General features: G+C 45.4%; 1 protein-coding gene across 1 annotated transcript in view; it reads right to left on the bottom strand.

The window, feature by feature from the left end:
- Window positions 1–229: 229 nt before the first annotated feature.
- The window catches only part of LOC140185995 (ankyrin repeat domain-containing protein 2-like), a 38336-nt gene continuing 12761 nt past the window's right edge, over window positions 230–25804 (bottom strand). The window contains exons 3-9 of the mRNA XM_072239820.1: window positions 23788–23937; window positions 17961–18068; window positions 15362–15460; window positions 13945–14043; window positions 11722–11820; window positions 6048–6146; window positions 230–773 (exon numbers count right to left, since the gene is read on the bottom strand). Of these exons, the coding sequence (XP_072095921.1) occupies window positions 699–773; window positions 6048–6146; window positions 11722–11820; window positions 13945–14043; window positions 15362–15460; window positions 17961–18068; window positions 23788–23937 (729 nt within the window). The 3' untranslated portion in view covers window positions 230–698. The remainder of the gene's footprint in view (window positions 774–6047; window positions 6147–11721; window positions 11821–13944; window positions 14044–15361; window positions 15461–17960; window positions 18069–23787; window positions 23938–25804) is intronic.

Raw genomic sequence — 25804 nt, 5'->3', positions numbered from 1 at the left:
TATGTCAACAGTTTTGGGCCTCTTATCTAAGAAAAGATGTGCTGACATTGGAGAGGGTTCAAAGGAGGTTCACAAAAATATTGCTGGGATTGAAAGGCTTATCAAATGAAGAGTGTCTCTGGTGCTGTATTCACTGAAATTCATAAGAAGGAGGAGGGATCTTATTGAAACCTATCGATCGTTGAAAATCCTAGACAGAGTGGATGTGGAGAGAGTATTTCCTGTGGTAGGGGAGTCTAGGACCAGAGGACACAGCCTCAGGATAGAGGAATGTCCATTTAGAATGGAGGTGAGGAGTAATTTCTTTAGCCAGAGAGTGGTGAAATTCTATGGAATTCATTGTCAGAGGTGGCTGTCGAGGCCTAGTCATTGGGTATATTTAAGGCAGAGGTTGATAAATTCTTGATTAGTCAGGGCATGAAGGGTTACAGAGAGAAGGCAGAAAAATGTGGCTGAGAGGGAAATGGATCAGCCATGATGAAACGGCACAGCAGACTTGATGGGCCGAATGGCCTAATTCTGATCCCATATCGTATGGTCTTATGGTCTAAACGTTTGGCTGATGAGCTTCTGGGTTTGGCAGAGTCCAGTGCAGAAGTAATGTCATGTGTGAGCTGTGATCATTGGTGGAAATGCGATTCAGGACACAGCCCAAGTTTCCTGGTTAAACTGTTCCAAGGACGTCTCACTAATAAAACTCAGTTGGCCTGAGCAAGGGCGCCTTTAGTTTCCATTTGCCACTGCTGCACCAAGTCAATTGGAGTCTTCCCCTCCTGAATAAAAGAAAGACACACGTCAGTAATCCTGAGGGAAGTGCCCACTGGAAAACAGGAGGCCATTCAGCCCCTCAGACATATTCCATCATTCAATGCTATGGCTAATCTGTGGCTTTCCCTGACCCTGACTCATTCATTTTTTCCCTATTTCCCCAAATACCTCTGGTTTACCAGGGGTAGGGTAGCATAGAGGTTACATGGTTGGATTAGCACTCGGAGTTCTGACCCATGAATCCAGAGATATGAGTTTGAATCCCACCATCACATCTGGGAATACAAACGGGGAGTTTAAGGGAAAACCTGTTCTCAGTAATGTTGACCATGAAACTACTGGATCACCACAAACATTGCAGTTTTAATTTTGCTTGCTGACCTCTCATCTGGCTCCTGGTCGCTCGCTCATTTGAGACCCACAGATACTTTGATTTTAACAGCCTCTGACATTCTGGGCAGCTGGAATTGAACTAAACTAGATTTCTGTGCCTACCACTAAGAAGGTATACCAGTGGCTCTACTTCGTTAGAAGTTTGAGGAGATGCGTTATGTCAGGAGAGAGTCTCACAAATTTCTACAGATGTACAGTGGAGAACATTCTGACTGGTTGCATCATTGCCTGATACGGAAGGGCCAACGCACAGGATCACAAGAGGCTGCAGGGTGTTGTAGACGCTGCCATCTCCATCACAGGGACAAACCCTCCCCACCGTTGAGGACATCTGCAAGAGATGGTGCCTCAAATAACATCATCCATCATTATGGGCCCTCACAATCCAGCACATGCCTGTCCTCTTCTCATTACTACCATCAGGGAGGAGATAACGGGCCTGAAGACACACCCTCAACATTTTCGGTACGGTTTCTTCGCCTTCACCATCAGGTTTCTGAATGGGTTCATGAACACTATCTCCTTATTTTTTGACACAGTTTATTTTGTTACCTGTAGTATTTGTAGGAGCATTGTATCTGTCCTCCATTTACTTTGTATTTTGTGCTATGGGGTTTATTCTGTTTAGTGTGGTAGCTAGTCACATGAGTGGGGGTATAGTAAAAGTGAAGGGAAAAAGTTACGTGACTTATTTCATGACAGTTTATAGCTTGGGATGGGCGGAGGTCACATCTTTTGCTGACCACTAAGATATCGCTGATAATGCTCAATAATGCTTAATTGTGTATTTATTAATTGCTATAAAGGTTCAAATAAAGGGTTTGACCTTTAGAGTAATCAGTGGAGTTGTGGGCATGTCATGCAAGTATAGCAATCTATACGGTTACAGGCAAGTGGCAATGGTCTTTGGTTTTGATTTTGGATTAGTTTTGCTGCTACATTTCCGTTAGCAAATGTTTTCCAATAAATATCAGCGTTCGGATGTGTCCGAGAAATTAAAAGCATTGCAGCCGGGAGCAGCTTGTGGCAGGTAATGACCTTATGTCGTTTCACACTGTGTGTTTGGGTTTGAAGCACAGTTTTCAATGGTCATCATTGCCATGTCCAACTGGATTGGACTGAAAAGCTGTAAAGTGACGTTTGCCTGCAGTGTTCAACCCTTGGTGCAGTTGAAATACTGAAGAATTGAAATACTGTTTCTGTTGTTAAAAAGCTAAATTGAAACTGCCATTGTTTTTTTCTGGTTTGGGCTCTTGGAAGAGAAAATGAGTTCAACTGGAAGCAGTGACCTTGAAGCCAGGACTAAGGGGGGAATTAAACAAACATGCAATATTGAAGGTCAGTTCCCTGGGGGAAATGAAAATATTTACAAAGTCAGAGAACAGTCTATGTCTATGTATAAAGGTGATGAGTTATAGGATGACATATGTGCTGAGTCAGCATGCCAAATGTGCGCGCAGCCTGTTCCATTGCTAGGAAAACTTCCCATGCATCTGATACCACATCAGTACGCATTAGAATGAAGGCTAATTTAGCTGAGTTATACTCAAGAAAAGAAATATTCAGGGATAAGCACACCTTGGAGGTAAAGATGGAACAACTTTAGTGGAAAGTGGAACAGCTTTGGAAGAACAGGAAGAGCAACCTTGAAAGAAGATGGGGCAGCTTAAGTTGCAGGAGGAAATTGCAGCCAGGATGGTCAGAGTTAAAGTGCCAAGGGCTTCAAATGCCGTGGGTGCTGACCGTGCTCCAGCAGAGCAGTTCTCTAGTGAGCGTTCCTGCACTGACATGGAGCAAAGAAAATCCAGTGTACTCAATGTCAAGGTGGATACATCTGAGGATCAACTGACTTTGAGCCACAAGTTTGAATCCCAGGGGGTAGTTCAGAATGTGCACTCCCTGTCTACACCAAGGGGGCACTTGGAACCTATGCCATATCCAAAAGCAACGTGCTTCTGAGGACATTGATTTGCAGTATGGTGACACTCATGCTTCAGATGGTAGAGGTCTAACTGGAGGCCACAAGGACACTACAGGAAAGAACAAGCATAGTGTTTGTTTGCAACAACAAGGCATTGAATCTCTGCCTAAAAGAGAGATTAAATTCTTCGATGGCAATCCATTGCAGTATCATTCATTTATGAGGGCTTTCGAAGGCAAGAGTGAAGATTTTGGCGACTGTCTCTATTTTCTCCAATAGTTCTTGTGGCCGCTGTGGAAGGTGAAGCTACAACTGAGCCGGGAGCTGATGAAACGAGTGCAAAACAAGCTGTGAATGAAGCAAACACAGCAATGAGTACTGCCCTTGTATCTAATGGTCTGACGGGGACTGGTGATCATGACCTTAACTTCCTACAATTCCAGTTCAGGTGAAGTCTAAGAAGAGTGATTACTCATGCTTTGCTAGATCAAGGTAGTGCAGCAGTGCTGTACACAATGAGCCCCGTGAACAAGCCCAGCTTGACATGAGATCTACGCATAATGGATCAGGAGAAGGTCATGATAGCTGTGCCATTTCAGGAGTGGAGGTGACTGGCTTGGATAGTGAAAACTGTTGTGAACTGCCTAGCATTAATACACAGGAATGTGGGTTTGTCCACAAAAGGAACATTGCTCATCAGAGAGATCTTCAGGAATGCTCTCGCCTGAAGCATGTTCATTTGCTGGAAATTGAGCTGCTGTTAGGGGTGAGTGTGCCTAAGGTATTGGAGCCATTGCAAGTGAATTGCAGAGCTAATGGTGTTGGGCACGTGGCCAAGTTGTTAAGACATTCGCCTAGTGATTTGAAGGTCGCTAGTTCGAGCCTCAGCTGTGGTAGTATGTTTGTGTCCTTGAGTAAGGCACTTAACCACACATTGCTCTAGTCTGTGCGAGGAGTGGTGCCCCACACAGACTTCCAATCTGCACCTTGTAAGGCATGAAAATGCCCGACGCAGGCCTCTCGTGGTCTGAGTCGACGTTCCCCAATCGTGGACCCTATGCAATCAGAACAGTGCTGAGTTGGATTGCTAATGGACAGTTGAAAGAAGACTGTGGTGGTGGAAGAGACTATGCTTGGCCAGAGCTGACAGCTAATGGGATGTCAGTTTTGCGTTTGGGTGAGCTTTGGCAGTAGCAATTCAAAACAGATTTTCTGATTGCAAACAAAAGTTATCCCTAGTTTGGCAGGAGAAGGTCACCATCCAGGATAGACTGCTTACAAAAAGAGGACATTTGTGTAATTCTTGAGAATTCATGTCTCCTGTGTCTTGGTAGCAAGTAGTTGTAATTATTTAGTATAATAATTAGGGGGCTGGAAGATAGGAGCCATGTATCTGTTCTCTATCCGCTTTATATTCTGTGCTGCTGGGATTATTATGGTATTTATTTTGTGGCAGTTTGCAGCTTGGGACTGGCAGAGGTCATACCTTCTGCTAACCACTGAGATATCACTCAAATTATGCTCAATAATGCTTAATTGTATGCTTGCTAATTGCAAATAAAGCATCAAATAAAAGGTTTGACTTTTGGAACAATCACTGGAGCTGTGGGCACATCACACAAGTTTTTGATTTTGGATTAGTTTTGCCACTACAGTAATTTTTATGACTTATACTGTACTGATGCCGCAAAACAACAAATTTCACATCACTTAAGTCAGTTATCATAAACCTGATTCTGATTCTGGACTAGGGATGGACAATAAAAGCTGCCATTGTGAGTGACAAATGAATTAAAAATATAAATAAATTTTGCCCTTTTCTGGATGAAGTTTCAGATTCCAATGTGTGATAATGTTTCCCACTTCACTCCTGAGGACTCTGTCTTCAATGTGTTGAGCAGTATCCTCACTGGCCAATGTCCCAACAGGTTCAAAATAGATCGTTCCATCAATTTGGCAACCAAGTCCAAAATGACAACTTCATCTTCACTCTCCTTGTGACTTAAGTCCAGGGATTGCTCTGGTCCAGATAGAGTTGAAAGGCCTTTGAACGGCCTATATAGAATGGATTTGGAGAGGATGTTTCCAAAAGTGGGAGAGTCTAGGATCAGATGGCACAGCATTGAATGGTGGAGGAGATTTGATCAGCCAAATGTCCTAACTCCGTTCCTATGTCTTATTGTCTTGTTTGAACCTGTACTGTGTTTGTCTTGTCTTCACCATATTTTCATGATCAACTCTATTAAAGTGTGGCCAGGAAGAAAAAGATACACCAGTCTGCATAGCACAACCTTGTACACGCTCACCTCTGACTGTAATCTCCACTGGACAGTTCTCCCTCGTGCCCAGGCAGGTGGTTGACAGGTGTGATCACATTCTGGCAGGACTGGACCCTCACTACACCTCATATCAACTCGTGAGGTTTAGGGGAGGATGAGGAATGAAAAAGACTTGCTTCACTGGCAGTGGATGGACCATTCAGAGGAATTCCTTGGCCAACCTGTCCTCTCTCGGTTCCTGGAGCCCGTTGGAATGGGATCAAAGTCTCTCCCCACCTGTTTTAGCTTCTGCACAGTCGCAGGACAATGGGAACCATGATCCCCCTTGTCCCATTACATAGCTCGATGTCAGCAAACCCTGATTCCCAAGTTACACCAACGTCTCTGGAGTCCTTGGTGATTATTTACTTTTATTTAGAGATACAGCACAGTGTCAGGTCCTTCCAACCCATCGAGCCCTCGATGCCCAATTACACCCATGTGACCAATTAACCTGTTAAATCCCATGTCTTTGGAATATGGGAGGAAACCAGAGTTGCCGGCGGAAACTCACACAATTATGGGGAGAAGGTATAGATTTGTTTACAATGAGCAACTGCAGGGCCCTGACGCTCTAACTGCTGTGGTACCGTGCTGTCCCATAGCAAGCCCATTGTTGGGTTCTGAAACTTCTCGGAAGAACTTACTGCATTTTTGGTCCTCAAATCAGCACCTTGCAAGATGAGCAGTTTGGTTATCTTGTAGCGGCTCAGCCGGACTGCGTCGTGTAGTGCTGTATCCCCCTCCTGCAGGACAACACAGAAGGGGAAGTTAGGGCTATTGCCCCCCACTCTCATCCTCCCGTCTGGACTCAACACCTGGGTCATTGGTGACACCTTAACGTCCACACGCTGGCCAGCCTGCGCTCCCCATCCCAGCCCCTGCAGGACATCCGTGACACACGAGACGTACTGGATCTCACCACCACGTGAGAGGGGGAGCTGGAGGTTGAGGCAGATTTCACTGACCACGTTTAATGAAGGAGCAAAGTAGCACGGCACACTTGTAGATATATATTATAATGTTTTTAAATGTTTTATATTTATTATATTTTACACATTCATTATAAATAGTAATTAAGTATTATATTACTTTTATTATTTTATAATAATATATTATTATATTTTATTTGCTAATACATTATATAATAAAAATAATTTTATGAAAATGATGTCAATCGAAAGTACTGTGAGGGTGGTTGTTGGTGGGGACTAGACCAAGGTACTAGGGACCAGACAATACAATTGGACTGCAGGTCAGACGGCATCTACGGAGGGAATAAGCAGTTAACGTTTTGGGCTGGAAGGGTAGGGGGAAGGAGTGGGGTCATCTGAGAGGCATCCAACTCAATGTTTCTAACTCTGGTAATTTCTCCCCCTTTACCATTTGTCTCTTTTTCCATTCCCTTCTCTGGTTCTATCTCACCCCTTCTCAGCTGCCCGTCACCTCCCTCTGGTTCCCCTCTTTCCCTTTCTCCCATTTCCTCCCACTGTCCTCTCCGGTCAGATTCCTCCTTCTTCAGCCTCTCCCCCCTATCACCCTCCCAGCTTCTTACTTCAACCCCGTTCCCCACCCGCACACCTTCCCCCCTTCACCTTGTCTCACCTATTACCTGCCAGCGTGTACTCCTCCCCCTGACCCCCCCTGCTTCCTTTCCAGTCAGTTGGAAGTCTAGAAATGGAGGAGGCCCTGTGGGCGAAGTCGTTGGTTTGGGTGCTCTGGGGAAGCCACAGACCCAATATCTGATACCCAACTGGAGGCTGTCTGTCCTGAGGATGGAGGCCTGTTTGAGGGAGTGAGGGAGTGAGTGAGTGGGTGGGTGGGTGGGTGGGACGAAGTAAAGGGACTTGTTTTCCTGTTGTTGTTTGTTGCTATTGTTGTATTGAACATTGTGGGCATGCTCTGTTGGCACCAGAATATGTGATGACACTGATGGGCTGCCCAGCACACCTTTAGATTGGGTTGGTTTTTAACACAAATGATGTATTTCACTGTATGTTTCAATGTACGTGTGTGGTAAAGAAATGAATCTGGTCAGTAATTGGAGATTAGGGAGCCAGTCACTGACCTGGGATAGATGAATTGTGTTACTTCACAAACTGAGGTCACCCACTGATTGTCCTTGTGTTGTGACCCGCATGCCCAGTGCCTAGACCAGCTGATCGTCAAGAGACATGGCTGGCCAAGAGTTGTCATGGACACCAGGAGCTTATCTAGGGTCAAACGGTGACCTGTAGCGTATTGGGTAGGTCATGACAGCTGAGATCGGCCCCGTGGTTTGTTCACCCTGCAGCATGTGGGAAATCAGGGAGACTTCCAGTGTGTGTGCAGGAAATGTGTCCAGCTGCAGCTTCTGGCAGACTGCATTGAGCAGCTGGAGCTGCGACTGGATTCATACTGGAGTATCCGCGATGCTGAGAAAGTCGTGAATAGCATGTTCAGTGAGTTGGCCACACCGCAGGTAAAGGCTACACTGGCAGAAAGGGAATGGGGTGGCCACTGGACAGCGTAGCAGTAGGCAGGTAGTGCAGGAGTCCCCTGAGGTCATCACCCTCCTAAACAGATATACTGTTTTGGATATTGTTGGGGGAGATGTCTCATCAGGGGAAGGCAGCAGCAGCCGAGTTCATGGCACCATGGGTGGCTCTGCGGCACAGGAGGGAAGGAAAAGGAGTGGGAGAGCTATAGTGATAGGGGATTCGATTGTAAGGGGAATAGGTAGGCATTTCTGCGGCAGCAAACGAGACTCCAGGAGGGTATGTTGCCTCCCTGGTGCAGGGGTCAAGGATGTCTCTGAGCGGCTGCAGGACATTCTGGAGTGGTCAGTGGTCGTGGTGCACATAGGTACCAACGATATAGGAGAAAAATGGGATGGGGTCCTACAAGGTGAATTTAGGGAGTTAGGAGATAAACTAAAAAGTAGGACCACAAAGGTAATAATCTCTGGATTACTCCCAGTGCCACGTGCTAGTCAGAGTAGAAATAGGAGGATATATCAGATGAATACTTGGCTTGAAAAATGGTGCAAGGGGGAGGGATTCAAATTTCTGGGGCATTGGAACCAGTTCAGGAGGAGGTGGGACCGGTACAAACAGGACAGTCTGCACCTGGGCTGACTGGAACCAATGTCCTAGGGGGAGCGTTTGCTGCTGTTGTTCAGGAGGATTTAAACTAATGTGGCAGGGGGATGGGAACACGTGCAGAGAGACAGAGGGGTGTAAAATGAGGGTAGAAGCAAAAAGTAGTAAGGTGAAAAGTAAAAGTGGCAGGCAGGCAAATCCAGGGCAAAAATTAAAAAGGGCCACTTTTCAACATAATTGTATAAGGGCTAAGAGTGTTGTAAAAGCAAGCCTGAAGGCTTTGTGTGTCAATACAAGGAGCATTCATAACAAGGTGGATAAATTGAAAGTGCAGATAGTTATTAATGAATATGATATAGTTGGGATCACAGAGACATGGCTCCAGGGTGACCAAGGATGGGAGATCAACATTCAGGGATATTCAAATATTCAATATTCAGGAGGGATAGACATGAAAGAAAAGGAGGTGGGGTAGCATTGCTGGTTAGAGAGGAGATTAACGCAATAGAAAGCAAGGACATTAGCCAGGAGGATGTGGAATCGATATGGGTAGAGCTGCATAATACTAAGGGGCAGAAAACGCTGGTGGGAGTTGTGTACAGGCCACCTAACAGTAGTAGTGAGGTTGGGGATGGCATTAAACAGGAAATTAGAAATGCGTGCAATAAAGGAACAGCAGTTATAATGGGTGATTTCAATCTACATATAGATTGGGTGAACCAAATTGGTAAGGGTGCTGAGGAAGAGGATTTCTTGGACTGTATGCGGGATGGTTTTCTGAACCAACATGTCGAGGAACTAACTAGAGAGCAGGCCATTCTAGACTGGGTTTTGAGCAATGAGGAAGGGTTAATTAGCAATTTTGTCATGAGAGGCCCCTTGAGTAAGAGTGACCATAATATGATGGAATTCTTCATTAAGATAGTTAATTCAGAAACAAAGGTTCTGAACTTAAAGAAGGGTAACTTTGAAGGTATGAGACGTGAGTTAGCTAAGATAGACTGGCAAATGATACTTAAAGGGTTGACAGTGGATATGCAATGGCAAGCATCGGAAGATTGCATAGGTGAACTACAACAATTGTTCATCCCAGTTTGGCCAAAGAATAAACCAGGGAAGGTAGTGCACCTGTGGCTGACAAGGGAAATTAGGGATAGTATCAATTCCAAAGAAGAAACATACAAATTAGCCAGAAAAAGCAGCACACCTGAGGACTGGGAGAAATTCAGAGATCAGCAGAGGAGGACAAAGGGCTTAATTAGGAAGGGGAAAAAAGATTATGAGAGAAAACTGGCAGGGAACATAAAAACTGACTGTAAAAGCTTTTATAGATACGTGAAAAGAAAAAGATTGGTTAAGACAAATGTAGGTCCCTTACACTCAGAAACAAGTGAATTGATCATGGGGAACAAGGACATGGCAGACCAATTGAATAACTACTTTGGTCCTGTCTTCACGAAGGAGTACATAAATAATCTTCCAGAAATAGTAGGGGACCGAGGGTCTAGTGAGATGGAGGAACTGCGGGAAATACATGTTAGTAGGGAAGTGGTGTTAGGTAAATTGAAGGGATTAAAGGCAGATAAATCCCCAGGGCCAGATGGTCTGCATCCCAGGGTGCTTAAGGAAGTAGCCCAAGAAATAGTGGATGCATTAGTGATAATTTTTCAAAACTCCTTAGATTCTGGACTAGTTCCTGAGGATTGGAGGGTGGCTAATGTAACCCCGCTTTTTAAAAAAAAGGAGGGAGAGAGAAACCGGGGAATTATAGACCGGTTAGCCTGACATCAGTGGTGGGGAAAATGCTAGAGTCAGTTTTCAAAGATGTGACAACAGCACGTTTGGAAAGCAGTGAAATCATCGGACAAAGTCAGCATGGATTTGTGAAAGGAAAATCATGTCTGACGAATTTCATAGAATTTTTTGAGGATGTAACTAGTAGAGTGTATAGGGGAGAACCAGTGGATGTGGTATATTTGGATTTTCAAAAGGCTTTTGACAAGGTCCCACACAGGAGATTAGTGTGCAAACTTAAAGCACACGGTATTGGGGATATGGTATTGATGTGGCTAGAGAATTGGTTGGCAGACCGGAAGCAAAGACTGGGAATAAACGGGACCTTTTCAGAATGGCAGGCAGTGACTAGTGGGGCACCGCAAGGCTCAGTGTTGGGACCCCAGTTGTTTACAATATATATTAATGACTTAGATGAGGGAATTAAATGCAGCATCTCCACGTTTGCCGATGACACGAAGCTGGGCGGCAGTGTTAGCTGTGAGGATGATGCTAAGAGTATGCAGGGTGACTTGGGTAGGTTAGGTGAGTGGGCAAATTCATGGCAGATGCAATTTAATGTGGGTAAATGTGAGGTTATCCACAATGGTGGCAAAAACAGGAAAACAGATTATTATCTGAATGGTGGCCGATTAGGAAAAGGGGAGGTGCAATGAGACCTGGGTGTCATTATACACCAGTCATTGAAAGTGGGCATGCAGGTACAGCAGGCGGTGAAAAAGGCGAATGGTATGCTGGCATTCATAGCAAGAGGATTCAAGTACAGGAGTAGGGAGGTACTACTGCAGTTGTACAAGGCCTTGGTGAGACCACACCTGGAGTATTGTGTGCAGTTTTGGTCCCCTAATCTGAGGAAAGACATTCTTGCCATAGAGGGAGTACAAAAAAGGTTCACCAGATTGATTCCTGGGATGGCAGGACTTTCATATGATGAAAGACTGGATCGACTAGGCTTATACTCACTGGAATTTAAAAGACTGAGGGGAGATCTTATTGAAACGTATAAAATCCTAAAGGGATTGGACAGGCTAGATGCAGGAAGATTGCTCCCGATGTTGGGGAAGTCCAGAACGAGGGGTCACAGTTTAAGGATAAAGGGAAAGCCTCTTAGGACCGAGATGAGGAAAAACTTCTTCACACAGAGAGTGGTGAATCTGTGGAATTCTCTGCCACAGGAAACAGTTGAGGCCAGTTCATTGGCTATATTTAAGAGGGAGTTATATATGGCCCTTGTGGCTAAAGGGATCAGGGGGTATGGAGAGAAGGCAGATACAGAGTCCTGAGTTGGATGATCAGCCATGATCGTACTGAATGGCGGTGCAGGCTCGAAGGGCCGAATGGCCTACTCCTGCACCTATTTTCTATGTTTCTATGAAGTTCTCACTCAGAGAGTCTGAGGGTGGATTCTGAAGCACAAGGCGGCCAATAAAGAGACGGCTCACATTACCCGGTCCTTGGCATTGATGTCGATGCCACAGGCCATGAGGTATTCCACGCACTCAACGTGGCCAGTCCGCGTGGCGACGTGTAGCGGGGTGCTGAGAAGCTGTAATCCGAGGAAATCATAGTTAAGTCAAAGACACAATTAAAGCACAGTTAAACGGCCCACAAATTTCATCCTCATCATTCCCTGGTATGGGAACACCTGTGCCCAGGAACTGAAAAGGCTGCAGAAGTGGTGGATACAGCCCAGTCCATCACAGGCAAAGCTGTCACCGCTAATAAGCACATGTACAAGGAGCACTGTCACAAGAAAGCAGCATCCATGATCAAGGACCCCCATCACCCAGGCCATGCTCTCTTCTCACTGCTACCATCAGCAAGGAGGTACGGGAGCTTAGGTTCCACACCACAAGTTTCAGGAACACTTGTGACTCGACAATCATCAGACTCCTGAACCAACGTGGAAAACTTCACTCACCTCTATCTGAACTGATTCCACGACCTACAGACCCATTTACAATTCATGTTCTCAGAATTATTTTTTATTTGCAGTTTGTCTTCTTCTGCACATTGGTTGTTTGTCAGTACAGTCGGCCCTCCTTATCCGTGGGGAATTGGTTCCGGGACCCCCGCAGATACCAAAAAACGCAGATGCTCAAGTGCATTATATAAAATGGCGTAGTATTTGCATATAACCTACGCACATCCTCCTGTATACTTTAAATCATCTCTAGATTACTTATAATACCTAATGCAATGTAAATGCTCTGTAAATAGTTGTTATACTGTATTGTTCAGGGAAGAATGACAAGAAAAAATGCTCAAACGAGTGCTGGGGAGAGAACTTCCGGGTTTTCCCAATCCACGGTTGGTTGAACCCGCGCATGCGGAACCTGCAGATAAGGACTGTGTAGTTTTACATGAATTTGATTTTATTTCCTTTCTTTCAGAATTCAAAGTACCTGCAAGAAAATGAATCTCAAGGTTGTACATGGTAAAATATATATACCTTAATAATAAGTGAATTTGAACTTAGTTTCCTTACTGCAACTATATGGCCAGAGCCCATTCAAGCCATTGTACCAGTGCTAATTTTTTGAGAAGAGTGATCCACAGGTCCATTTCTCCCCACCCTCCTCCACCTTCCCCATATCCACTGCCATTGTTCCTCTTTTATTTGGAATATAACTGCGTGGACTGAAAAGGTTTAGAGGGAAATGGGCCAATCGCAAGCAACTGGGTGTCTTGGTCGGCATGCATCAGATGGGCTGAATGGTCTGCTTCTGAGTTGTATGATCTATGACAAAATTATGAGTGATATTAATAGGGTGAATGTATGCTGTCTTTTCTCCCTCAGACTATAACTAGATGTGATGGGTTTTGTTCAACGTTCAAAATTCAAAGAAAATTTATAAAAGTACATATATGTCACTATATACAACTCTGATATTCAATTACCTCTTTTAAATCCAAGGAAAAGAATAAAAACAATAAAAGGCCAGACACAATAGGACAGATAAACAACCATTATGCAAAATACAACAAACTTTGCAAATATAAAAGAAAAAAGTAATAATAATTAAAAAAAGCAATAAATATCGAGGACATGAGACGAAGAATCCATAGGTTGTGGGAACAGTTTAGTGATGGGGTAAGTAAAGTTGAGGGAGGTTATCCCCTCTGTTTCAAGAGCCCGGTGGTTGACGGGTAATAACTCTTCCTGAACCTGGTGGTGTAGCCTGTTGTCACCTCCACCCGTCACCACCCAGCCTCTGTCACTGTTCCCACTCTCCCCTCCTCCATCTGCCCATCATCCCTCCTCACCTGGATCCACCCACCACCTCACGGCCTCTGTCACTGTTCCCACTCTCCCCTCCTCCATCTGCCCATAATCCCCCCTCACATGGATCCACCTGTCACCACCCAGCCTCTGTCACTATTCCCACTCTCCCCTCCTCCATCTGCCCATAATCCCCCCTCACATGGATCCACCCACCACCTCACAGCCTCTGTTACTATTCCCACTCTCCCCTCCTCAATTTGTCCATCTCCTTTCCTCATTTGGATCCATCCATCATCTGCCAGCTCTTGCCCCACCCCCTTCCCCTCACTGCCTTTCCATCCAGATGAACTCTGTCCTGGATATTGATGACACCACTAACTCTAACCCTAACCTTGAACATGAAGTCCTCTACCGCCAAGGGCTATCAAGATCACACAGACTCACCTTGTCATGGACATTCACTGAGGCCCCTTTCTCCCGCAGAATCTTCAGCACCTCCAGTCTCCCTCCTCGACAGGCCCAGTGAATAGCCGTGCAGTCGAGCTGCAAGGAGAGGTGGGAGATCACAAGACTGCTCTGGCACCGCTTGCTGGGCTAGCCCCTGGGTGGGAAATGGTTGGTTCAGCATTGCTGGAAATCTGAAATAAAAACAGAAACCACCTGGAAACACTCAGCAGGACAGGCAGCTGCTGAGGAGAGAGGTACAGAGTTATTGTTTCTGTTCTGAGACCCTTCGTTAGATCTTATGGTCACAGAACTGAAAAGATAACTCTGTTTCTCTCACCACAGATGCTGCCTGACCTGCTGAATATTTCGAGCATTTTCGGTTTTTATTACATTGGTGTGTGTGTGTGTGTCTGTTTCTGCAGGAGTCTGAGTGCACATGTGTGTGTGCATATATGTGTGTGTGTGTGTGTGTGTGTGTGTCTGTGAATGTCTGTTTTTGTCAGTGAGTGTGCTTTGTGTGTGTAGGGGGGGAGGGATGTGAGGGGTGGGGACTGGATCACTTCTGAACCATTAACAGCAGACAATAAATGCAAACAACAGGAATTCTGCAGATGCTGGAAATCCATGCAACACACATAAAAGTTGCTGGTGAACGCAGCAGGCCAGGCAGCATCTCTAGGAAGAGGTGCAGTCGACGTTTCAGGCCAAGACCCTTCGTAGAACACAGCAGACAATAGACAGGAGGCTGCCCACGACAGGATTTGTGGTATCACTGATCTAGTGTCCACCAATGAGATTACCCACCAAAGAAATTATTGGGCGCTGGAGTGGGATCGGGATCCTCCTCAGGACGGAGGGAGATTCACTCTGTATCTAACCCGTGCTGTCCCTGCCCTGGGAGTGTGTGATGGGACGGTGTAGAGGGAGTTTCACTTTGTATCTAACCCGTGCTGTCCCTGCCCTGGGAGTGTGTGATGGGACGGTGTAGAGGGAGCTTCACTCTGTATCTAACCCCTGCTGTCCCTGCCGTGGGAGTGTGTGATGGGACGGTGTAGAGGGAGCTTCACTCTGTATCTAACCTGTGCTGTCCCTGTCCTGGGAGTGTGTGATGGGACAGTGTAGAGGGAGCTTCACTCAGTATCTAACCCGTGGTGTCCCAGCCCTGGGAGTGTGTGATGGACAGTGTAGAGGGAGCTTCACTCTGTATCTAACCCGTGCTGTCCCTGTCCTGGGAGTGCGTGATGGGACAGTGTAGAGGGAGATTCACTCTGCATCTAACCCGTGCTGTCCCTGTCCTGGGAGTGTGTGATGGGACAGTGTAGAGGGAGATTCACTCTGTATCTAACCCGTGCTGTCCCTGTCCTGGGAGTGTGTGATGGGACAGTCTAGAAGGAGTCATGGGAAGGATACTCACCCTGTCGCTGAAGTCAACCGTTGCTCCCCCTTCCAGAAGTTTGATGACTATATCAGTGTGACCTTCCAGTGAGGCTCTGTGCAGAGCAGTCCGCTTGAACTGAGGGGAAAATTACACAATAAGAAAGCACAGATAGTTAAATGTGCCATACAGCATTGGGGCAACTTGTATACAACACATCAATGTATGCAACGGGAAATACTGCCTACCAAGTAATCGCGGGTCCTGAACCAACACTGACAGAAGACTATCCCCACCCTGACATGTGACTCAATGATAATTCTTTGTGCGGGTACATAGCTTTTTGCTTCCCCTCCCCTGGGATGTGGAGGCCACTGGCAGTGCTAGATTGATTGCCCTTCCTCACTGGAGGGTCTGCAGTCACCTGTAGACAAGACTGGGTAAGGACTGCAGAATGATCAGTCAGGGAGAGATTTTGAAACATCCAGTTGTTTATTGATTACAGAGTTTCTCTTTGGCTTTACGTCCAAGTTTATTTAATAATTCGAATTATGGTAGATGTTGAACCTGTGTTTAAAATCAATGGTGAAAAACTCCCTCCCTCCTCTTCACTCACTATCTTCCTCTCTCACACACTCTCCCTCTACCTTGCCCTGCACACATACATACATACATACATTCTCATTCTCTCTCTCTCTCTCTCTCTCTCTCTCTCTCTCTCTCTCTCCACTTCCGCCCTCCCTCCCTCCCTCCCCTCTCCCTCACCACTCTTGGCCAGCTGGGGGTTGTTGATGGCACCTGCTCCTGAGGGAGAGGATATTCAGGCTGTGCTGGAATGGAGCCTCTCCTGATCAGCAGAGTTGCCTGGATTAGAGTGTATGAACTGAGAGGAGAGGTTGTACAAACTTGGATTGTTTTCTCTGGAGTGTGATGACTGTCTGAGAACTGTAGCTAGAGGTTTATGACTGTCTGAGAACTGTAGATGGAGGTTTATGACTGAGAACTGTAGATGGAGGTTTATGACTGTGTGAGAACTGTAGATGGAGGTTTATGACTGTCTGAGAACTGTAGATGGAGGTTTATGACTGTCTGAGAAATATAGATGGAGGTTTATGACTGTCTGAGAACTGTAGCTAGAGGTTTATGACTGTCTGAAAACTGTAGATAGAGGTTTATGACTGTGTGAGAACTGTAGATGGAGGTTTATGACTGTCTGAGAACTGTAGCTAGAGGATTATGACTGAGAACTGTAGATGGAGGTTTATGACTGTGTGAGAACTGTAGATGGAGGTTTATGACTGTCTGAGAACTGTAGATGGAGGTTTATGACTGTCTGAGAAATATAGATGGAGGTTTATGACTGTCTGAGAACTGTAGCTAGAGGTTTATGACTGTCTGAAAACTGTAGATAGAGGTTTATGACTGTGTGAGAACTGTAGATGGAGGTTTATGACTGTCTGAGAACTGTAGCTAGAGGATTATGACTGAGAACTGTAGATGGAGGTTTATGACTGTCTGAGAACTGTAGATGGAGGTTTCTGACTGTCTGAGAACTGTAGATAGAGGTTTATGACTGAGAACTGTAGATGGAGGTTTATGACTGTCTGAGAACTGTAGATGGAGGTTTATGACTGAGAACTGTAGATGGAGGTTTATGACTGTCTGAGAACTGTAGATGGAGGTTTCTGACTGTGTGAGAACTGTAGATAGAGGTTTATGATGATCTGAGAGCTACAGATAGGGTAGAAAGACAGAATCTTTTTCCCATGTAGAAACATTCATTAGACCTTTAGACATCAGAGCTGAATTAGGCCATTCAACCCACTGCCTTTGCTCTTTCATTCACAGTTGATTTATTTTCTATCTCAACCTCATTCTCCTGCCTGCTCCCCGTACCTTTGACACCATTACTAATCAAGAACCTATCAACCTGCACTTTACTGTGAACATACTCAATAATTTGGCCTCCATGGTCGTCTGTGGCAATGAAATCCATGGATACTAAGCACAAATGTCAACCACTAGAGGACTTGCGTGGGGGAAGGTGTCGTATGGGACAGTTTTTTATTACACACAGAGTGGTGAATACCTGGAAGGGGCTGCGAGGGGAGGTGATGGAGGCAGGTACGTTAGAGGTATTTAAGAGTCTGTTTGACAGACATGTGAACATATGGGGAATTGAGGCAGAAGCGATTGGTTTAATGTGACAATGTGTTTGGTACAGGCGTGATGTGCCAAAGGTCTTGTACCTGGGGATATGCTGTTTTATGTTCTCTGGTCCGGGAGTGAAGCAGTACATATCCTCCCCCACCCCCCCAGTTCTCCGGGCCACTGGTGCTGGGTACCTACTCAGGGCAGAGAAGGTTCAGTAGAGAAGATGAAAGCCATACTGACTGTGAGGAGGGGCAGCCTTGTAAGTCAACCAGCGCACCAGCGTGCTCAGCAGAGTGGGACAAGAGTCCCACGTGACTCTGGATGTGGTTCATGGGTCAGGCTCCACCACTCCACACCACTAACGAGACACCCACGATAACACACCAGGCGAGAACGAAACATATCATCGTCTCACACCGTGTGATCTTGCTGGGTCCAGGAACGGGACGGGCCTGTGAGGAGGGAGAAGGGTCTGCCCACTCACCTCATCACAGGCGTCAGCATCTCCTCCGTCGGCCAGATACCTCTCGATGACTTTGATCTTTCCCCGAACCGCAGCTGTCAAGAACACGGACACTTCCACCGGGCCTGTCTGTGGGTGCAGATGGAGACATAGAAACATAGAAACATAGAAAATAGGTGCAGGAGTAGGCCATTCGGCCCTTCGAGCCTGCACCACCATTCATTATGATCATGGCTGATCATCCAACTCAGAACCCCGCCCCAGCCTTCCCTCCATACCCCCTGACCCCCGTAGCCACAAGGGCCATATCTAACTCCCTCTTAAATATAGCCAATGAACTGGCCTCAACTGTTTCCTGTGGCAGAGAGTTCCACAGATTCACCACTCTCTGTGTGAAGAAGTTTTTCCTAATCTCGGTCCTTAAAGGCTTCCCCTCCATCCTCAAACTGTGGCCCCTCGTTCTGGACTTCCCCAACATCGGGAACAATCTTCCTGCATCTAGCCTGTCCAATCCCTTTAGGATCTTATACGTTTCAATCAGATCCCCCCTCAATCTTCTAAATTCCAACGAGTACAAGCCCAGTTCATCCAGTCTTTCTTCATATGAAAGTCCTGCCATCCCAGGAATCAATCCGGTGAACCTTCTTTGTACTCCCTCTATGGCAAGGATGTCTTTCCTCAGATTAGGGGACCAAAACTGCACACAATACTCCAGGTGTGGTCTCACCAAGGCCTTGTACAACTGCAGTAGTACCTCCCTGCTCCTGTACTCGAATCCTCTCACTATAAATGCCAGTCGAATCCTCTCGCTATAAATGCCAGACACAAGAGGTTCTGCAGATGCTGGAAATCCGGGACAGCGCACACAAAATGCTGGAGGAACTCAGCAGGTAGGGCAGCATCTGTTATGCTTTGTAACTCCAGAAACTAATCAAACAAAAAACATGGTTGCCCGGGGATGCTTGTGTATGCTTAGTTTCTGTTTGGTCAGGTGCACACATATGATGTGGTGGCATTATGATGTATGCCATTTGCTTACTTTTACATGCAACCCATAATGAATTATGTAAACAATAAAGAATGCTTAATCAAAGAATATATTTGCAATATTACTCAAATATTAAATACACAGCAGCATTTATGGAGGGGAATGGACATCCAACGTTTCAGGCTGAGATCCTTCATCAGCACTCGGAAGGAAGGGAACAGAAGCCAAAATGAAAAGGGAGGTGGAGAAGCTCAAGCTGGCAGGTGTTAGTTCAAGCCAGGTGAGGGGGATAATCTACCTTCCCCCTTCCTCTTCCCCACCTGCCTTCCCCTCACATCTGGACTCACCAATTTCTATAGAGGAGGAATGTGGAATTTGTGAAACTCATTGTTACAGATGGCTGTGAAGGCCAAGTTGTTGGGTGTGGCAATGAATTCCATATATTCACCATCCTCTGGCTAAAGAAATTTCTCCTCATTGCCATTCTAATTCAATGTCCCTCTATTCTGAGCCTGTGCCCTATGATTCTAGACTCCCTCATCATAGGAAACATTCTCTGCACATCCACTCTATTGAGGCTTTTCAACATTCATTAGGTTTCAATGAGATCTCCCTCATTCTTCTCAATTTCAGAGCAAAGGCCCAGAGATATCAATTGCTCCTCATGCAATAAGCCTTTCATTCTTAGATTAGCATTACGTCGGTCACATTTGCCTTCCACACTACCAACTCATTCTGCAAGTTAATCTTTAGGGAATCCTGCACAAGGACTTCCAAGTCCCTTTGTGCCTCAGATTTTTGAATGCCATTTTCCTTTATAAAATAGCCTGTGTTTGTGCTAATTCTACCAAAATGCACGAGCATACACTCCCCAACACTATATTGCATCTGCCACTTCTTTGCCATTCTCCCAATATGTCCAAGTCCTTCTGCATCTTTCCTGCTTCCTTAACACTACCTGCCACTCCACCTATCTCCACACTGCCCACAAACTTGGCCACAAAGCCATCAGTTTTGTCAGTCAAATCATTGACATACAACATAAAAAGAAGTGGCCCCAACAACAAGCCCTGCAGAACACCAGTAAGTCACTGGCAAGCAATCAGAAAAGATTCCCTTTATTCTCACGCTTTGCCTCCTGCCAATCAGCCAATGCTGTATCTATGCTAGTATCTTTCATGTAATACCATGGCTCTTATCTTGATAAGCAGCCTCATGTGCGGCACCCTGTCAAAGGCCTTTTGAAAATCCAAGTACATAACTTCAACCGATTATCCTTGGTCTGTTTTGCTTATTATTTTCACAAAGAATTCCAATAGATTAGCCAGGCAAGATTTCCCCTTAAGGAAGCCATGCTGATTTTGGCCTATTTTATCATGAGCTTCTACGCACCCTGAAACTACATCCTTAACAATCAACTTCAACATTTTCCCAATCACTGAGTTCAGACTAACTGGCCTATAATTTCCTTAATTCTGCCTCCATCCCTTCTTGAAGAGTGGAATGGCATTTGCAATTTTCCATTCTTCTGGAATCATTCCAGAATCCATTAATTCTTGAAAGTTCATTACTAATGCTTCCACAATCTCTTCAGCTACATCTTTCAGAACCCTGGTGACTTACCTATCTTCAGACCTTTCAGTTTCCCAAGTATCCTCTCCTTAGTAACAGCAACTGTACTCACTTCTGCTCCTGACACTCTCAAACCTCTGGCATACCGCTAGTGTCTTCCACAGTGAAGACAGATGCAAACTACTTATTCAGTTCATCCACCATTTCCTAGTCTCCAATCACTACCTCTCCAGCATCATTTTCCAGCCAGCCAATATCTATTCTTGCCTCTCTTTTACTCTTTATACATCTGGAAAAAAAATTGCTATCTTCTTTGATATTGTTGGCTAGCATGCCTTCATTTTTCATCTTCCCTCTCCCAGAACTTTTTTAGTTGCCTTCTATTGTTTTTTAATGGTTTCTCAATCCTCTAACTTCCAATTAGTTGTTGCTCTAATATATGGCCTTTCTTTTGCTTTTATGTTGGCTTTGACTCCCTTGTCATCCATGGTTGTGTCATCCTGCCTTTAGAATACTTCTTTTATCAGATGTATCTATTCTGTGCCTTCTAAAGTGCTCCCAGAAACTCCAGCCATTGCTGCTCTGCAGTCATCCCTGCCAGTGTCCTCTTTTGATGAACTTTGGCCATCTCCTTTCTCATGCCTCTATAATTCCCTTTACTCTACTGTAATACTGATACATCTGACTTTAGCCCCCTCGCTCAAATTGCAGGGTGAATTCTATCATATTATGATAACTGCCTCCTAAACATTCCTTTCCCTTAAGTTTCCTAATCAAATTTGGATCATGATGCAAAGCCCAATTGAGAATAGCTAGTCTTCTAGAGGGTTCAACCACAAACTGCTCTAAAATGCCACTTTGTTGACATTCTACAGTGGTAGAACTGGTTGAAACTAGTGTCTGATGGGATACTTAACCATTCTGGAGCAGCTGGGCTTAAGACTGCTGATGCGTGTTGAGAATAATCTTAGATGATAAACGCAGTAACAGGAACTCCAATAAGTAAGATTCTAGGCCCCTGGAACCAGGACGGAGGATGTGACCGGGGGTAAATTATGAGCCCTGAGAACAGGGAACAAAGAGGACTGTTAGACTCGTGCTGAGAGAATAATTGACCTGTCTTTTAAGTGATTGATATTGTACTGACCGTGGGATGCCAGACAAAGTTATGTGAAGTTGTTTGTCATGCTGTATAAATATGAGCTCTGTATAACCTAGAATTCAGAGTTCTGGTGGCGGTGGAGACTACTGCAGACTCTCCAGGATATCATGTTAATAAACTCTTAAAACGAAACTCGAAGTCACTCTGGTGTTGTTAATTAGTGTTTCCACGACATCTACAAATTCTCCCTCTTGTGATCCAGCACCAACCTGATTTTCCCAACCTACCTGCATATTGAAATCCCCCATAACCTTGCCCTTTTTACATGCCTTTTCTATATCCCGTTGCAATTTGTAGCCCACATCCAGGCTATTGTTTGGAGGTCTGTATATAACTCACATCAGGGTCTTTTGACCCTTGCAGTTTCTTAACTCCACCCACATTGCCCTACCCTATGTCATCTCTTTCTAAGGATTTAATTTCATTTTTTTTTAACCAACAGAGCCAGCCCACCCCTCTGCCTACCTACCAGTCCATTTGAATAAATGTGTATCTTTGGATTCGTGCTCCCAACTATGATCTTCTTTCAACCATGACACAGTGATGCCCACAATGTCATATCTGCCAATCTCTAACTGTGTGACAAGATCATATACCTTATTTCAGATACTGCATTCAAATATAACACTTCGGTTCTGTATTCATCACCCTTTTTGATGTTGTCTCCCTCCCCCCCCCCCAATGATTGCAGTTTTACCCTATCATTTGCCTGTCCTTCCTGACAGTCTCACTACACACTGCCTCTGCTTTAAACCAACATCCTTACCCTCAGACTCTATCTCTCCAGTTCCCAGCCCTCTGCCAAATTAATTTAAACCCTCCCCAGCAGCTCCAGCAAACCTGCCCGCAGGGATATTGGTCCCCCTCAGGTTCAGGTGTAACCCATCCCTTTTGTACAGGTCATAAATTCCCCAGAGGAGATCCCAATGATCCATAAATCTGAACTCCTGCCCCCTGCACCAGTTCCTCAGCCATGCAGTCATCTGCTAAATCATCCTATTCTCACCTGGCACAAGCAGCGATCCAGAGATTACTACCCTGGAGGTTCTACTTTTCAGCTTTTTACCTAGCTCCCTAAAATCCCTCTTCAGGACCTCCTCGCTTTTCCTACCTATTTCATTGGTGCCAACATATACCGAGACTTCCGGCTGCTCACCCTTGCCATTTAGAATGCTGTGGTCCTGATCTGAGACATCCCTGACCCTGGTACCCAGGAGGCAACATACCATCCTGGTGTCTCTGTTACATCCACAGAATCTCATGTCTACTCTTCTAACTATAGAATCCTCTATCATTTTCTGCTCTCCTACTCTCCCCCCTTCCCTTCTGAGCCACAGAGCCAATCTCAGTACCAGAGATCTGGTTGCTGTGGCTCCCCCCACCAGGAGGTTGCCCCCCAACAGAATCCAAAACGGTACAGTTATTGTTGAGGGGAGTGGCAACAGGAGTACTTTGTACTAGCTGCCCTTTTGTCCTTTCTTCCTATGATGAGACAACCAGAAATGAACACAATTCTCCAAGTGTTGTCTATTTTATAGCCTTGTGGCTCTCGAGCTCAATCCGTCGACTAATGGAGGCTAAAACACCATGCAACAACTTAACCACCATATCAAGTTGCACAGCAACTTTGAGGATTCTACGGACGTGGATCCCAATATCCCACTGTTCCTTCACCCTGCCTTGGAAATGTCAATTAATAACTCCCAGCTCTCTGTACTGAATATGGGGCTCAGGAGCAGATTGCCTTGATTTAAACCCACCCTTGTCTATAATTCCTTGAGATTTTATGTTGTCTTTAAGTAAAATAGGATTGGTTCGGAAGAACGAGGAATGGCAAATCATAAACACAAGAGATTCTGCAAATATTGGAAGTCCTGAGCAACACAGACAAAATGGTAGAGGAACTCAGCAGGTCAGGCAGCATCTGTGGAGGGAAATGAACAGTCCATATTTCAGACTGAGAGCTTTCATCAGGGAATATGCTGGGTTCCTTGTAGGTACACACTGTCTGGCCTTGATATTACAGACAGCATTCAGCATCCTGATCTAAACTGAATTCTCCATCCATTCCTTTCTCCTCTGGCCTTAATTGGGCATTGTGAATATTTCTTAAACTACACACTTACAATTTCCTCTTCCTCCTTCTCTGGTTCGGGAGGCGGGATTTTTTTCTTCTCTTTTCTTTTCTTTCGAAGTTCTATTAGATTTTGGATTCCACCCAGACTGATTATTTCTTGACGTAGATCCCTTGAAGTCTTCCTCACTCTTTCTCCACCCTGAAGCATAAAAATTAAATGAGAGAGTACTGTTGGTTATCAGTCCTGTGGGTTGCTTATCCCTGAGGTTGAGGGATGTGCGGGGCGGGGGTGGTGTTATGGGAGGGAATGGGCGGGTGGGGGGAGAGAGAGAGAGAGGAGAGATGGAGAATGAGAGGGTAAGAGTGTGTGTGAGTGAAAAACAGAGAGAACAAGACAGCAAGCAAGGGAGATATAGGATGGGAGACAGACAGTGGGATCGAGACAAGGATGAGGTAAAGAGAAAAAGAACAGAGAGGGTGGGGGGTTGACCAATGCCGGAGAGGGAGCAGTCAAAGAGAACAAGGGAGAGAATGAAAAAACAGGGAAAAAGAGAGAGAGGTGGTTTCTCCCTGTACCCTCTCCCCCATCATTTACAGACTTTATCTCTCTATTTCCCTCATACATACACTACCCACTCACCTGTTGACACATTGCTTCTCTCCCTCATGCACTCTTTCTCCCTTACGTTCTCCTTCCTCCTTATACTCTCTCACACACTGACTGTCCGTCTCCCTCACTTTCTCTCTCCCTCACTCCCTCCCCAAACTCTCCTCCTACACGCAGTTTTCTCTCTCTCTCTCCCTCTTGCATTCACACACTCCCTCATTCTGGCTTCATGCATAATCTCTCTCCATCTCTCTCTCTCTCTCTTTCCCTCTCTTTCACTCTTTGTCTTTGTCTGTCTCTCTCTCTTTCTGTCTCTCTCACTCTTCCCCCTCTATCTTTTTCATTCTGTCTCTGTCTGTTCTCTCTCTCTCTCCCCTACCTCTCTCTCTCTCCCTCTCACTCTTTCTTTCTGTCTGTCTGTTTCTTTCTTTCTGTCTCTCTCCACTTTTTCTTCCAGTGGAGGTTTTAAAAAGTCACCCCTATCCACAAGCAAGAGACAATTGTTTAATGGTGAGGCCTGCTCTCAGGAACAAAATCAGGCTGAGTTTCGGGCTGGAGCCTCTCTTGATCCAGGAGTGGTGTGGGGGTTGGGGTGGATCAAAGCAGCCACCCTCCCAGGGGGTGAGTACCTCTCTCACCCTCAAGTGATGGCTGGTTCCCAACAAGAAGCACAGGATACCAAGCTACAGAATGATTTATAATGTATTTTTCTGACCTGAGCATCTCATGGAGACAAATTTTCTGAGTTTACTAGTCATGTAAACTTATCCCCAATTTAGGTATCAGTCCTGTGGGTTGTTTATCCCTGAGGTTGAAGGATGTGGATGGGGGAATTATGGGAGGGAAGGGAGGGAGAGAGAGAGGGAGAGGAGGGAGAGGGAGAGAGAGAGGGGGGAGAAGAGAGAGAGAGAAGGGGGGAGAAGAGAGAGAGAGAGACAGACAGACAGAGAGAGAGGAGAGAGAACAGGAGAGATCACCTAGCCCTACTTCTTGGGGACATCACACAGTGAAGGGAGGGCTGTTGTCACTGCCTTTACAGCCCTGAATCGGATTCAGAATGGGATTTATTAGCATTGACATATGTCATGAATATGTAATTTTGTGGTTGCAGTACAGCGCACAACATAAAATATTACTATAAATTACAATTAAACAATTTTTAAAAAATAGTGCAAAAGAGGTAGTGTTCATGGGTTCCTGGAGACCGTTCAGAGATCTGATGGTGGAGGTGAAGAAGCTGTCCCTAAACCATTGCATGAGTCTCTTCAGGCTATTGCACCACCTCCCGGATGATAGTAATGAGAAGGGGGCATGTCCTGGGTGGTTAGGGGCCATTAATGACGGATGTCACCTTCCTCAGACAACCTGTTTTGAAGATGAGCTCGATTGTGGGGAGGCTTGCAGAGAGTGAGTGAGTGATATGATGCTTTAATTAAAAAATGCCTCATCTCCAATTCTG

This window comes from Mobula birostris, chromosome 21 (assembly GCF_030028105.1).
Source record: "Mobula birostris isolate sMobBir1 chromosome 21, sMobBir1.hap1, whole genome shotgun sequence".
Classification (NCBI taxonomy): Eukaryota; Metazoa; Chordata; class Chondrichthyes; order Myliobatiformes; family Myliobatidae; genus Mobula; species Mobula birostris.
The sequence above is the reverse complement of the archived record's forward strand: the minus strand, read 5'-3'. Positions and strand labels throughout refer to the sequence as shown.